Consider the following 15860-nt stretch of genomic DNA (forward strand, 5'->3'; position numbering starts at 1 on the left):
TTTAGCTGTAATAAATGGAAATTATTTGTTTACAATACCGGATAATATGATACCTTCAAGGAAAAGATTCTGCCTTATTCATCTTCACAAGACTGTAAGCAAAGTTTAAGCAAAACTCTCTTAGAAAAAGGATTAGTTTCATTCCTGGACAGTAGGCCATTTCTGTAACCACATACTGATTACTAATGATTACTTACATTATTACCAAATGCCTATTTATTTTATTTCATTCAGATATTTTTCCCATGAAATAGTTCAGTGTCAGAATTACAGCAAACTATGATGGCCATCCAGTTGAGCCCCCTTATTTTACAGCCAAGAAAACTGGGACTCCAGAGCTGAATTACTGAAGGCTGCACAAGCCAGGGCAGCACTAGAAAGCCTCTTGTGGCCGTGACTGGACCTTTGCTTCCCCAAACTCAGAATCTCATTGTCTGTGTACTTTCCTCAGTTCTAAGAGTACCACAGCTTGTGCTAGGTGTCCTTAGCACAGTACAGACACGGATAAAGTGAGAAAGCCTTCCAACTCACCGGCACCAGCTGTCCCTTGCCTGGGTCGTGAGTCAAGCAATTATGCTGTGGTACAAGGATTATGATACCCAGAGAACAAGGTGATATTTTATTTTAATACCCATGTGAAAAAAATTCTAGTATTTAATATTTTGGGGAGCATTTTTGAGAAATTTGGCTCAATTTCTAAGCTTGAAAAAGGAGAATGCCAACATCAGTGATGACTGACTGGAGCAAAGTGTCTGTATGACATATTGAGAGTGCCCTGGTTGTCTTTCAGCCCTGTTTCTTTGTTGGGATCATTTTTCCTTATAATGAGCTAGATTGCCTTAAAATTGAAAGTTTAAAATCTTTCTTCCTCAGGCCTTGGGTTGGAAATATACTATTAATTTCTTAATCTAATTTAGAGGGCTCCTTTTTTTCTTTTTAAATTTACTACACCTTAGATTCCTCTAGCATGCTGTGAGCGAAATCAGGTGGCATCAGCTGGTGTCACATAGCCACAGCTCTTCCACCTTCCTGATTCCCTAGAGAAATGACCTTGAATGCTCAGAGATCCTAATGGCTACAAGGCAACACTGGTCAAATGGAATCCACGAGAATGGTTCTAAAAAAATCTGTATAGTAGTATTTCTTAAATTTCTGCCTATATTAATGTCTTTTTTTGGTCTTTCGAGGTATGGAGAAGCATTATTTATGAATTCCAAACTTATCAGTGGAGTTACAGAATTTCTTAATACTGAAGGTGAACTCAAAGAGGTAAATATTTTAAGATGAGTTCTAATGCTTTTCTTCTATAAACATGTGAAATTATACATTTACTTCAACCATTTCTTTTCAACAGATTCATACCCATTCCTATAACACACACACACATACACATACATCAATGCTAAAGACTTTACTCAATAATTATTTGCAAAAGTATTTCTAACATATTAAACTTTAAATGCCTGTGAGACACATTTGAATGTAATGATTCTCAAGCTGGGGGACCCAAAACCACTCTAGAAATCCTTCATCCAGTCAGCTGCTCCTCCCTCAGCTGGTTCTGTGAACCCAGTTCAGGATCTTTGAAACAACAAAACTGTGCTGTCACATGACTCAGTATTTTCATACGGAGGACCCAGGCTGGGGGTGAGGTGCAGAGTTGGGGCCTCCTGCCCTGCCGCCAGGCCTGTCCAAAGCCTGGGCAACTGGGTGTGACCATGTGCTTCACACCGGTAAATGGAATGAATGCATATGTGTACAAAGGGTGTGTCTGGCACACATGTTGAGATTATCAGTTTGTTTAATATTCTGCTTGGTACAACCACAAATGAATTTAATTAGTGAAAATAAACTTAATTTTTAAAGGAGTAGTGTCCAGGTTGTGTAGCATCTAACATTTCCTTATTTCTCTGATTTATTTTTCTGGAAATTTAAAGCAGCTAATTTTGTTTGTTTGTTTACCATTAGCTCACATCTTTAATAGAGAGAGGTGTGAAATGGGAAGAGGTCAGTAGGTAGGAGGAAGGAGCAAAATATAGACACTGCTTTGACTTGATTAAAACAAGTTGGGCTTCAAGTGTCCATTGCTTTTTCGGCAGCCGCTCTCCTCCATTACAAACTGTATAGCTGAGATTTGGCAGTGAGAATCACGGTCTCCTCAGTTCTCACTGGCAGAATGCCAGCTGCGGTGACCCAGAGCTAATTGCTTTGAGCAGTGTTCCCCCAGAAACATCAACCCCAGCACCACCCTTAATATCTCCTAGTACTGCCCAGTTTCGTCTGATCGTCCCCCGTGCACCGACTTGGATTCTTTCACACCATAAGCTAAGCTAAGCTAAGTCTCTGATTGTAATGATTTCAAGTTCAATTTTTATTCCTGTTATGTGTGTTTCCAACCCTGAAGGCTTTGGTTTCGAAAGCCCCAGTGCATGTTTTACGATATTTTTTAGTAAAGGAGTTAAATGGGAAGGACTTTCATATCTAGGAGAAGCAAAAAGAAAGAGCAATTAAATTAATGATTGCTTCCAATTTTCTCTGTATTTAAATAAAGTACTTTTAATTCCATGATTTTACATTCAGTAATCTGGAAGGGGAAGACTCTTTAGTCACAATCTTTGCAGCCACTGAAGTGAGCACAGAAGGGTTGAGCTCTCCCCTCCTCCCCTGCCCCGCCTTCTCTCCCCACCCTCTCACCTTCTCTCCTGTCTTCTGCCCTTTGCCCTCTCCTCCTGCCTCTCTCCCATCTTCTCTCCCTCTTCGTCTGTCCTCTTACTCTGTCTATCTTTCACACTTTCCTTGCTTCAATAAAACTGAGGCCATGGAAAAACATCTTTTAAAGAGACATTCAATTGATTTTATCATATACTGACCATTTTGTTTTACATATTTCACTTATATACTTAATTTTTTACACTTGATATAATTGCCATTTGGAACATTCTAAGATATCCCTATAAGGAAAGGCACAATTTCAAAACGGAAACCAAATTGTACCTTTTATCCCGTTATCCACGAGCAGCTGACTTCTCAGCACAGGCTCCCCGGCGTGAAGGCTCAGGCCCTGCAGACGGAGCTGCCTGCCTGACTGCCTGGACTGCAGCCGCTGCGGAGGCTCTTACCCCCTCTCATCATCCAATCACCACCATAGGACGGGGGACCACTCCTGTCGTGCGGGATGGGGGTTTAATTTGTATTGCCGATGACACCCTTTCATAGATAGGAAGGGGCAGAGGAGATGCCAGTCTCATTCTCCCATGACCAATGAGCCTTGTAAGCAGACAGCCCACTGTGCTCCCTTTGGATATAGCATGTTCTTATTTTCAAGAGTCTCTAGATCAGAAGGGAATCAGCATCGTTATGAATTCTCAAAACTTGTTTGAGATTTTCATGATCCCCATCAGTTTTAGGGGCATTCATTGGAGAAACTTATATTGTTCCATGGTCCTTTCCCAAAAACTGCATTCTGGTACCTGAAACTGGCAATTTCCTTTTAATTACACGGCTCTAACAATTTGAACAATATTTCTCCATGAAACAGTGCGTTTACTTTATTTTAAACTAATGGACATAACAACCTCGTGGAACCTCAGAAGCCCTTGCCATTTTTTCATACTAATGTCTATTAAGCAAGCCTCATCTGCACGTGTTTTCCTGCCTCTTGAGCATAATATATAGCACAGTCGTAGAGGAACATAGATCCTGTGCATCACAGACATCCCATTTACAGTTTTAATGTTGAAAATATAAACCTCATAATAGGGCAACAGCTAATTCTATTCATTTATATAGTTACTCGAAGTATGTTAGGTTTTGCAATTTACTCTAAAAATAGTTTATTTTGTGACGTTTAGAGTCTAGGGTACCCTAAAATAAGAGTTTTTTTAATGCTAAAATGTTTTTAATAGAGAAATTAACAAACATGTCTAGAAATTTTATGTTAAGAAGAACAGCGAGCACAAACAACTCTGACATTTTACTAAATGTTATTTTATAAAAATGTCTAAACTTGCAACATTTTAAAATAAAACCATAAGATGGCATAAATATTTGGGAAACACGATAATACAAACTAATAGCAGCAGAAAACCTACCAAAGAGCTGCAGAAATAAGCAAATTGCAGGCCAAACTCCTTCCGTCTGCCCCATGCCCTGTGAGAGGGGCGGGGTCTGGAAAGGGCTGTGGTCATGCCCGAGGACCAGTCCCGTGGCTGCTCTGACCGCAAGTTTGCCCAAAGAGCTGTGGAATGATAGGGGACATAAGCTCAATTTGTTCCAGCTCTGGAAAGCAGGCCAGATGTCTTCTGATGGATGAAGGAGTCCTAGGATGCATATGAGTCACCACAGGCTCTCTGAGCTCGCGAGGGAAGTATCTAGTGCACTTCAACAGTGGTTTAAGGAGCGAATCTCTGAAGACCCAGCAGTTCTGTTTTCTATTGACAGTTCTCTTGCAGGATGATCTGACCTACTATCCTAGTGTCAAAGCTGTAGTTTGCCTTCAGGGAGGACTAAAGAGTTTTATTTTACCAGTTCAGGCTGGCTTGCTGGCTCACATAGAGGTCAAGAGCCTGCTCCCCAGAAGTCGAAGTTGCCAAAGGGTAATTTATCACTATCTGGCATATTCAGGAAAATATATAATCCTGCAGAATAAATTTTAAAAAGGAATAGATGTAACTTTTTTCCTGATTGACATATATTATGTAAATAATGCCACTGTAATGTCATATTTTTGTAATAAAAGACAAAATTCAAAACATAGATCAAAATGTATTGTTACTTTAGAGATAGAGCCTGAATGAGTCTGAACATAAATATATGAATACGAATGAATTATTGTATTAATCAGCTAAGGTTTAAAAATATGATTCAAATGCTTCCCTTAGACTTCTTTTTCACATACATGTACATGTTACAGATATATTTGTGTGGCACGCTACCTAGAATATTGAAGATAGTCAGTAAATTCCAATCCCTTCCCTTCTTCCTCTTTCCTTAATCTGTGTAAATTTGGTAAAATGTCAAATCAGTCTGATAAATCTATGTTGTACAATGGATATTTCCCATGTTTGTTATGAAAGCACAGTGATTTTGAAGTCTTGTAAAGGATATAGCTCTGAGATATGGTTATCCTTGGCTAATGCTTCGGGGCACAGGGCTTTGTAGGAAAGTAGAGGATAAACTTTGAGAAAACCCATCAGCATCGTGTAATCAGAGTAACGCCATCACAAACAAACCAAGCTACCCATGAACCAATTTCCAGGTTAATTCAAAAGGTATAATTAACTGCATTTTAAATGTCCCGTCCCCCTATTTCTCCCTGTCCCTGAGCCATCCTTGACACACTGCACTTCCTTCCTGGCAGAGCCTCCACGTGGCGCCCACACTCATCACACTACACAATGCTTCTGTGCTGCAAGTGGATTTTTCACATTTGTCTATTGCCCTCGAAATTGTTGGTTGTTTGCCAGTTTCTTAAGATATATCAAACAGAAAGAAAAACTGCTAGTATCTGATCTTGAAATAAAATCCTTGAGCATTCCCAGAGTATGTGAACCCTCTACAGAAAATCTTATAGCCATAAAAATTATGAGAAAACGTTTAAAAATATATAACTTATTTTAATTCAGTGCTGCAATTCTCTAGCTAAATGAAACCACATTCCTCCTTCATTCTTTCTAAATCTAGTTACTCAGGAGATTGCAGTCTCATTAATCATCTGGTTTTCATAGCATCATTACTTTTTTCCCCACCACTCAATAGCTTCGGTAATCCCTCACCATCAAAGATAGTGTCAAGCCCGCATACTGCTTACCAGGAGAAGAAGAATAGCTTTCTCTCTACTGACAAAAAGTAAACTTTAAATCCTTATATTCAGTTTTTAAGGCTATTTTGTGCATTGGATATGCTTTGTAATTAGAACTAGTCTTTGTCACAATCCCATCAATATATTATGGAGAGAAATGCGTCTGTTTCAATATTTATTTGTGAAGCAAGAAGCTGAATTTGGAGCTATTTAAACTGTAATGTCCACTCTTTTACCTTTAGGTTCCAAGAGGAACTCCATCACCCCACGTGGACACAACCTGTTACAGTCGCTTCAGCACTAGGCTCGCTCCACATGTTAACATCCCTTCTAGCCTGCCTGTGGCACATTGCTTCAAATAGATCCTGCTTTATACAAGTTGGACATGAGTTCATTTCAATACATGCATATTTACCATTTTAAAATCTCTATTTCCAGCTAAAGACCTTCATGAAGAGCTACGATGGAGTAGCCGCTGCGTCTTTCTCAAGAGCTGTAGAAACCGTGGAAGCCAATGTGCGCTGGAAGACGCTTTATCAAGACGAGCTTTTCCAATGGTTAGGAAAAGCCCTGAGACACTAATCTGTGTGTCTTATACACAATTCAACTCAGAATTTTGTGAAAAGAGTTGCTTTATGTGGAATGAGGCAAATGTACTACATGAAAAATGGCCAGATTTTCAGTGTTAACGTGTTGGAGGAATTTTTTGTTCTTAATTTTTGGTTTTGGGGGATTTTTGTTTGTTTGTTTCATTCATTCTGTTTTGTTTCTCTACTGGGTGTTCTTTTCTAAAGAAACTCTTGCAAGTGACACTATCCATGACTGCTTCAGCTGTACATTCTTCGCTGTACGGGACCAAATAAGATAGTGGTGCATGTTGATGTTGCGGTTGGTTTGGAGAAACATACTCAGAGTATTTTGTGCATGGTTGTATGGTCCTGCCTGTGTGCTGGCATGCTTATTTAAAGTGTCCAATGTTGTATGTGAATATATGTTACATCCAGGATGGGCGTTATGCAAAAGCACAAAGATTATCTATGACAATCAGTGTTGCAATGAAAGAAAAACTAAAAAAGACAATTATACTCTTAGTCCTGGGCAATGTGAGAGGTAAAACAGCCCTTTAAGTGATCAGTGTCACTTGTTTCAGCACTTGGACTGTCTTGCAATGATTACTGTGTTCTAACTCATTTTCTTTGAGTGGAAGCTGTGTATACGTTTAAAGGCATATAGATAGTGTATGCCTATGTATATGTACATAGGGAAGCCCTATATGTATATCGTATGTTGTACACTGCACTGTGCAAAGAATCTCTTCAGATCAAAGAAAATATGCTTCTTTTTATAAACTTATGCGAGCTTCGAAAAGACTTAAAAGAATTTATCTCAACACTATCTTTCCTGACAATTTGCTGACTAAACTTCTCAACTGTGATGGATTTTTTTCATCCACTTCCTGAACAATGGTCTATTCTACTACATAAAAATGAATTCAAGCAAAATTTATTTATAAACACTCTTCTCAGTCTCCTAAGTGGCAGCCTCTCTTCCTAAGTATAGATTCTGTCATCATTTTGGTCAGACTTCTTATTGCATAAAACAATTGTGCATACTTAATAATTATCAGTGCTGAGAAAATATTTATTTTCCATCTTGTTTTCCATCTCATATTGGGTGGTCTGGAGAGTTAAAAACTCTCTCCGTGTGTTGGTCTTTGAGTCTATGTAATTCTAATCCTCCAGTGAGCAACCATACCTCAAGTGGGTCTATTAGCATTTAATAACCTTCGATGCCAGTTGTGCCAGCCATTAAGATGAAGAGTTACTTTTCTTTAGCAAAGCTTTTCCTTTGACAGTGACAACTCTGTTCTACCTGGGAATTTCAAACAGACCTTTTCATGGCTGTGTGTTACATAACACACGTGTTTTTTAAATGGTATTCTCACCTAATAGGCCAGCTCTCCAAACATTGTTTAGATGCTCTAAAAATGATATATTTTGTTTGCCATTATAAAACTCCAATACAACTACTGTACATAAGGCAAATGTTTGTGGACCATGTTCTGTTTTCTTGAGGTTTTCCTCTCCTCCAAATATTCTTGCAAATCATTGAAAGAAATCTATTCTAGCTCTAGTAGTCACTGAACACTGGGGGAAAAAAGTGGCTATTTTAGAAACCGGAGCCATAGGTTTATTATAAGTTTGTAATAAAGAGAAGCAATTTCCTAATCCACAAAACAAGTATTACCTAAAATGGAATTTTATCTTTTTAGCAATTACTATCTATTACTCATAATTAATTTTTCAGCACTTCATTTGGTTAAAGCAGGTGAATTTTAAATACTCTCTGTGGTTTTAATAAGACATAGTAATGCTTAGGATAAAATCTAAGTCACCCCACCTGTCAGAAGTGATGAAATTCAGTTAGTACAAATCACATGTGTGAAATCCTTAAGGGGTAAGTTCTGAGACAGAATAGGAAGAAATATCACACTGTTGTGCGGGTCTGAAGCATCACCACTGGATTCATGTAACAGAGAAGGTAAAAAAATGAGAGGTGGATGTCTTGTTTTGTGTCGTGAATTACTAAAAATTCTTAACAGTTGTGACATTTTTTTGAGCGAAATCACCATTTCTAGATTTGATTTAGAAGGCTTTTATAGTTCTTTTTTCCTCCTCACTGTTAATAATATTAATCCTCTTTCAGTATTTTAGTGGCCTTGAACAACTGGTTTAGCTACAATGTCAAATCCTAAGTGTATAATTCTGTGCAATGTTCAATACCTCATATAGTACTTGTTCAACAGTATAGTGGCATTGTTATGGAATTTCGGTTCTACATATTTTTCAGTAATTTATCCTTTCCAATGTTTAAGATATTTCAGGCTTTAACGTTTTTCAGTTGTTTAAATAAGTAATATTTTCAAAATAATAAAATGACCAATGATATCTCTTGGAATATTCTGTAAAATGTAGTTATAAAATTCTATTTTATATATAGAGTTTTATCTTTTTTCTCTTCTTTGTCTATTTTCCAAATCGTATATAAGCACGAAATAACCAATTGTTGAAAGTGTCCAGCATCCAGGCTTGAGACTTTACTGTGCCGATATACGTGCAACAGCAAAACTTGGTCTCCATTAGAAAGGACTAAATTATTTACCGTACTGAGTATTAAATATCTCTAGGTAATTTGTAAATAAAAGGTTTTCCCCATTTTTACACATTTTTCCTGAAAATTTTCTTTTAATCTCTGAAGTTGTTTTAAATACACAAGTGCGACTTCTAAGGCTAACATCTACAATGCTAGGTTTATTCTTGAGTTTCAGGAATATGGATTTTAGCTGGTGCTTAAGCTCACTTTGGTTTATATTATTTCTAGGATGATAGATCACAGGACTGAGATGCTTGTGGTAGTGCAATTTACAAATATTATAACTGTAATATCTTGCAAGGGTATTAAATTTGTACCATATATTTACAATTTGCATTTTATTTTCAAAGAACTTTTACAATGCTGTTTTATTTGACTCTTTTCAAAAACATAATAAATTATATTAGCCCTGATAGTCTGTTGAGGAAACTGAGGGTCAAAGGAGCAACATGAACCCTATGACATAACACAGCTGTTGATTTGGGGACAGATACAACAACCTGACTTCCCATGCAGCCCTCCTACATCAAAGCAGAAAGACACGTTTGAAATGCGTCCATCCATTGCATTGGTTGGAGATGTTTCAAATACCAGGAGCAACATCAAAATACATGATTAAATATATCTACAATAATTATATTATTTTTTAAAGTCTGTGTTTCTAATTTGCATGATGTCAAACTGAATGGAATGTTAATTAGCACTCAGTTTGGTTAACATAAGTAGTTAAATATTGGCACAAGAAGTATAGTTCATTGGTTATAGTTTACTTTTTTAATCTTTTGGTGAACATTGTTTAAATATGACCTTAAAATATTGGCAATTTGCTTTATTTTCCACACACATTTTTCAGATAAAGTCTATCTCCAGTAACAAACGGTTGGAACACAGATAAAATGGTGGTCATCTAAATCAGTGAAAATAGCGTTCAGTAAAATGTTTATAAATCTACGCAGACTAAGTTATGAAAACAAAGTTTCTGTGCAGCTCTAGTACTGGATTAGATTCAGTAAAGAGATTCCTGAAGAAGTTCACAATCATGGACTTAGTTAAAATCTACTTGCTCTTAACTTTTTAAGGAAAGTTTTTTAAGAAATCAGAAACCTCAAATAGCCCAGTTAATTCTCCTCGTTATGCCCATGAGGGAACCACACATACCTATTAAAGAAGTGGTAAAAGCTCAGACAATGAGAAATGAAGGTTCCTACACTGGTTTTGTTCCTTTATCAGAGATCATAGCTGAATGATTATCATTTGGCACTGCTAATTATAGAGTGACAATTCAGTTTAATTAAACAAATATTTATTGAGCACCTTTTATTTCACAAAGCACTTTGTGAGAGGAAGGGAAGGAAGAAATGAATAAGGCCTGAAGGAATTCACATCACGATAAATGAAACAATGAACCAAGCACAGTAAGGGCAACATGAAAAATAATTTCATGCTACAGAAGTGGAACTCAATAATTTTTAGGTATGGAAAATATTACACAATTTTTTTTGTACACTAGTTCTCAAAACTTTTATGACACTTCAGGATAATTTCTCATTGTTTGGTTTCACAGTACTTAATCGTGTTTTACAGAAATGCGTAATATTTAAAAAGTATAATAAAATCACATGACTTAAACTTTATAATTGGAATATAAATTGGAATACAATTTATCTTTAAGAAAAGTTGTTTGAGCAATTTAATAATATCAATGTTATCAATAATATTGTAAGTTGCAGGAAGAATGTTTAACTTATGTATGTAAAAGGGGTTCGAGGTTTCTAATGGTTTTAGCATACTATTTGTATATTCACAATGTGTTAATTTTAAGCTAATCATTTATTCTTTAAAGTAGGTTCAACAATTCTTATCCTAGGTAATAATGTATTTGTTCAAATTAGTATTTATGAACTTTTGAGTACAAAAATGTTCTTGTAAAATATTCTGGAATTCCAAAGTTTAATTATATAAGAGTAACCTTCAGTTCAATTGCTTTGAATTACTAAGAAGTTTTTTTACTAAAATATTTTGTTTAATGTGGTTTATATTCTGGAAAAGCCTAACAAAAGTGTACTCTCCTAGCTTTTGTTTTCAACTTTATTTTATGAAATTCCATTTTGAAGTTTAGAAAACGAGATCTTAAAAGTGTCTTAAATATTAAAAATGAGCAGTTGATAAAAATATATGTTCCAATTTTAAGTATATTGCATATGTGTAATTTCACACTTTTTACTTTTTAAATAAGTTTTTCATAAATGCCCCTACTGGTAGGCAGTATGATTTTATCCAGATTTTGAGAACATACCACTTTAAGGATTTTTATTTCAAATATATAGTACTTCAAGGATAGTGCATTGAATATGTTTATCTTTTGCACATTTCTAGTTTATGTACTGTTACACTAAGAAAAAAGATGACCAATCCTTCACTTTGATCTGAATTAAATTTTCTGTGCTGTGTTAATGTTAAATGAGTTAGAGTATAGGAAATGAACAAAAATTTGAGTGTCTACTAAATACCAGACACTTTTTAGATGATATCTCATTTAATAACTCCTGTGAAATGTCATCAGTTCCAACTTACCAATGAGCAGAATGAGGCTCAGAGTTGTGATCAGTTTACATAACTGGTGGTAAATATCAGCTGGGACTCAAAACCCTGCAAACCCAAGCCTTGTGTGGTTCGCATTCGTCAACAATCTGCCTCCAACGTGCATGGAAACCTAGGACGATCCATATAGATCAGTCTCTACCGATGATGTGAACAGAGGCTTAGCTCGCTTTCTCATTGTCGTTGGCTTATTTGAGAAAAGTGTTAATTAGTGCATTCCAGTTTACCTCTCATTTCTTAGCAAAGTGACTTCATATAGCCCATAAACGTTTTCATCAAAACGTTTTGACATTATTGTGTTGTGTAGTGGGGTTTAAGTTATGACAGGTAATTAACAGGTACTCCAGCCAATGAGCATGGAAAATAAGTGAAGAGGAGGATGGATTGCAAAGCTCTTCACCAGTGGACCAAAAGATTAGGTTAAACCTCTGTCCTGCAAGTGGAGAAGACCTATTAGTCTAGCCAGAACTTTCCTTTTGCTTAGAGGTGAGGTTAAAGAAGTATTTCTCTCTTTCTGCTTATAACTATAGATGGACTGCCTCTGTTTAATTCACTTGAAGTTCCATTTTCATTGGCCTGCTGTGTGTAGATACAGTTTCCGATAACTGCTTTGACCTAGCTCTGCATAGGTCAACCTGCTTTTAATCACGCACGTTTTTATCATGTCATGTAAGAATGAAAGAGTGAAATGCTTTATGGCAAACATTACCATGGACTTGAGAACATCTGCCTTGAATGTGCAGTGCATTTATTTTCTAAGTTAATCATTCAGTCTGTCTCCCTGTCGCCTCTGCTGGGTCTACAGTCTACGCTGCTGTTGTACATGCTTCTGTTTCACCTTCAAATAACTTTGGACCTACTGGGTGAGAACCTTCATTAGTCAAATTTTGTTATTCAGTCTTATTTAAAATAGATTTGTCATCTATTTCATTCCTCAAGTACAAACTATTTTTAAATGAATTTCTCCTCAAACGTTATATTCTACCCTTAAAAATAGTATATAATAATCTCATATTATCTTTTTAAATGCTACCTCTGCAGTGCCATATGTGAATATACTTGCTATTTTTCTTTGCTATATTTTAGTCCCTTTACGTTTTCATAATCGTTGGAAACAAACTAAGACTATAAAACTAAAACATATTAGGACTATGAAGCTTGTGTGCTGTCCAGAGGCTTGCAGCAAGAAGAGACATTCTGCCTTTGAGCTTTCATGATTGCCTTTCTGGACACCACTGAATTAATTAGATAATCTTTACAAAATATGTGGACTATTTCTAATGAACTTGGATTTATTCAGCAACAAAAGTTTATTTTCCTAAAGCCATTCCCCAAATGAACAGACTTATTTAAAATATGCCAAATGGAAGCAATTTTTCCTTTCTAATATTTCAAGATTTCGGAATAAAAAGTAACTGTTCTTTAGTAAATGCAAGTTACTAAAGCATTTACCAAATAAAAGACTTTGTGTCAGTTTAGCAGATAAATTTTTCTATGGCATGCCTTTAAAATTATTCAGTAAAAATTGAATCAGTGTGTATTCAACATGAAATTTTTATTCCATTATAACCAAGCACTAACAAAATGGATTTTTCTAAATGAGAAAATTTGTCTTCTGTATTTTAAGAAGAACAAATTTGAATTTTGCCTCTGATAATAAAATTTTATACAGTAATGTGTAATTCATCACTGTCTTAATTTTCTGACATGCAGATAAGGCCAACATAAATAATATCCTCTGCTTTTTTATTATGCTGCTCTTTTTGCATGAGAATCTCTTAAAAATTCTGACTATACACACTGTAGAGGTCCATGAAAAGGGAAAAAAAACACTTTATTTTCTGACATGGACTTTTCAAATCTATACACACGCTACAGCTAGAATAAAGAAGTATGTATTTGTGCTATATTGTAAAAAATACCAATTCAGTCTCCTTTTTAATTATATGCCTGTAGAATAAATGAAATGATCTGCACTTTGGTAAAAGTGATTCTACCTGAAATGCATTTCAGATTGCTTTTTAATAGGTTTTCTGTATTTGACAGACTGTCAGGATCCCTGAATTTCAAGAACTGTTTTCAACAACATCAGGCCTATAAAATATATATAATCAGGACTGATAAGTAGTACTCAAAATATATTTTTTAGCATCTCTGGGTTTTTCTTTTTCTAAGGATTGTTCAGACAACATTAGAATTTGATTGTGCAAAGCCACCCATTTGAGCCCCACCCATGATGCTTTAGACAGCCATAGGAAATCCTCCTCTGCCGTGGGCGCGAGAAGGAGAAATGGAAGGCCTTCCAAGACAGCATCAAGGACACTCCTATATACTTACAGTCAGCGTCTACATGTGGTGTGTGTATGTGTATATATACTGGAGATATATAGATATATGTGTCTATATATTTCAGATATATTATATATACATATATATCTCATTTATCTATATACATATAGTCTACTTATTTCACTGTCGAAATGATAATTGTGCTGTAGAAAAATCACATAAGTCAGAAAATTGCTATTGCAAAATACAAATTGGGGTTGTAGAGCATAGGTACCATCTCTACCTGAAAGCCTGTCAATGATGGTTAAATGTATAAGCATGAGAGCAGGAATTCTCTGTAAGAATCATGAGGGAGCTTATTACTTTATTAAGAAGCAATTTCTGCCTGGCCCCCAACTCTAGAGATTCTGTCTTACTAGGCGTTGGCGGGATGTGGTCATCTGCATGTTGAACAAGGATTGTAGGTGACTCTGGTGGAGGCGATCCGTCCAGACTGCACTGTAAGAAACATGGCTGGCACAGAGGTTCTCTCCCCTGAGTTTCTCACCTGGAGAGCTTTTGAAACATACTGATGCCTGGACCAGACTCCAATCCAATCAAAGAAGAGTCTCTGGCATAGAGCAACTGCATCAGCATTCTTTAAAGCCACTAGACGATTCTAATATGCAGTCATGGTTAGGAACCCTTGGGCAGGAGATACCAAACTGAACTTATGCAATATAGAATGTTATCGCAAGGACCTATTTTCAGAAATCTAAGAAGTTCTTATTATTGTTTGACATTCTTTGCCAAACCCGAAAGTGAAAAAGGTGTTTTCCATTAGCTTACTACTGAAAAGCGAATAAGAAGCGTGAACGCACGACCTTACTGCTATCCCATGTCGCAGCCACAGTGCAGACAGCTGAGCCGTCCACACCATGCACGGAGGTGCCTCATTCTCCCTGTATTCTGACATGACATTCTCCTGTCTCCCACTTTGCCTTACATCCTTTTCTCTAAAGTCCTTATGAGTACGACTATACCCACATATACTATTATTAGCAGTAACAATTTTTTAACTTTTATTTTGCTTTGAAATACAGGAAGTGTCCTTTGGCAGGGCATGCCATCAAATGCCTGCTTCTTTGCTCTGCTGAACAAAACAATCTTTTTTCTGCTGCTTATTTTGCAAATACCTGAAATTGGAGTTTAGGCCTGACACATGGGTTAAAACTGTTACATCAGGGAGACAAACACACCATAAACTACTATTATAAACTGTTAACGTCTGAAAGATCGTTCTTTTTTTCTAGTTCTTTTGTTGCTTCTTTTACTCCTATTCCCTTCTCTTTCCCTCTCTCATTGTGACCCACCAGCTGAGCACTGAGCCATTTTCAGCAACAGACACTATATTTTCTTTTGACATTGCAAAAAGAATAGTAAAAGTTTTGAGCTGTTCCTATATCAATGTACATAATAGAGAGTGACATGTGTTCTTGGGATTGTCAAACAAGGCCCAAAGGGCATCAGGGGACATTAAAACTGCTTGGTTGTGCTCTTGAGTCTTTGTGCTCATTTGTCAATCCTTTAGTTCTCAGCCTCCCTTGGGTTATTAAGATTTGCTTTCCTTTCCTAAAATCTCTAGCTAACTAGAGATTTCAGAATACAAACAAATTCATTTTTTTATTAAAAAGGGAACCAGAAACATTGTCACCTCTGGAACATTTTAGCAAGCCAGTAGACAGTGAATCATTTAATTGGAGAACTCATGAGCCATATCTGATCAAAATAAAAAACAAAAGCAAAGACCCTAACCCCTCTATTGTACTTACTCTATTTTTTTATTCTTCATCTTTTACCGTATATGTAATTATCTTTATATGATTTGATATTGAGCCCATTTTCATGCAGAAAGGAAATTTTGCAGTAGAGTAAGACCTTCCAAGTTAGTAGATTTTATTAAGTTATCAGACTTCTTACAATGACTGACTTCGCTGAAACATTTATGAAAAATTCAGGTCTACCCAAGAACTCCAAC

General features: G+C 36.2%; 1 protein-coding gene across 4 annotated transcripts in view; it reads left to right on the top strand.

The window, feature by feature from the left end:
* The window catches only part of TRHDE (thyrotropin releasing hormone degrading enzyme), a 361531-nt gene extending 350563 nt beyond the window's left edge, over positions 1–10968 (top strand). For 3 of the 4 annotated variants that reach the window (XM_001488016.6, XM_023631426.2, XM_070253944.1), the window contains 2 exons: positions 1188–1269; positions 6239–10968. In XM_001488016.6, coding sequence (XP_001488066.3) covers positions 1188–1269; positions 6239–6382 — 226 coding nt within the window. In that variant the 3' untranslated portion in view covers positions 6383–10968. Of the gene's footprint in view, positions 1–1187; positions 1270–6042 lie in introns of all 4 variants that reach the window. The other variant, XM_023631425.2, reaches the window with a different exon arrangement.
* Positions 10969–15860: the final 4892 nt, after the last annotated feature.

This window comes from Equus caballus, chromosome 28, assembly GCF_041296265.1.
Source record: "Equus caballus isolate H_3958 breed thoroughbred chromosome 28, TB-T2T, whole genome shotgun sequence".
NCBI lineage: Eukaryota > Metazoa > Chordata > Mammalia > Perissodactyla > Equidae > Equus > Equus caballus.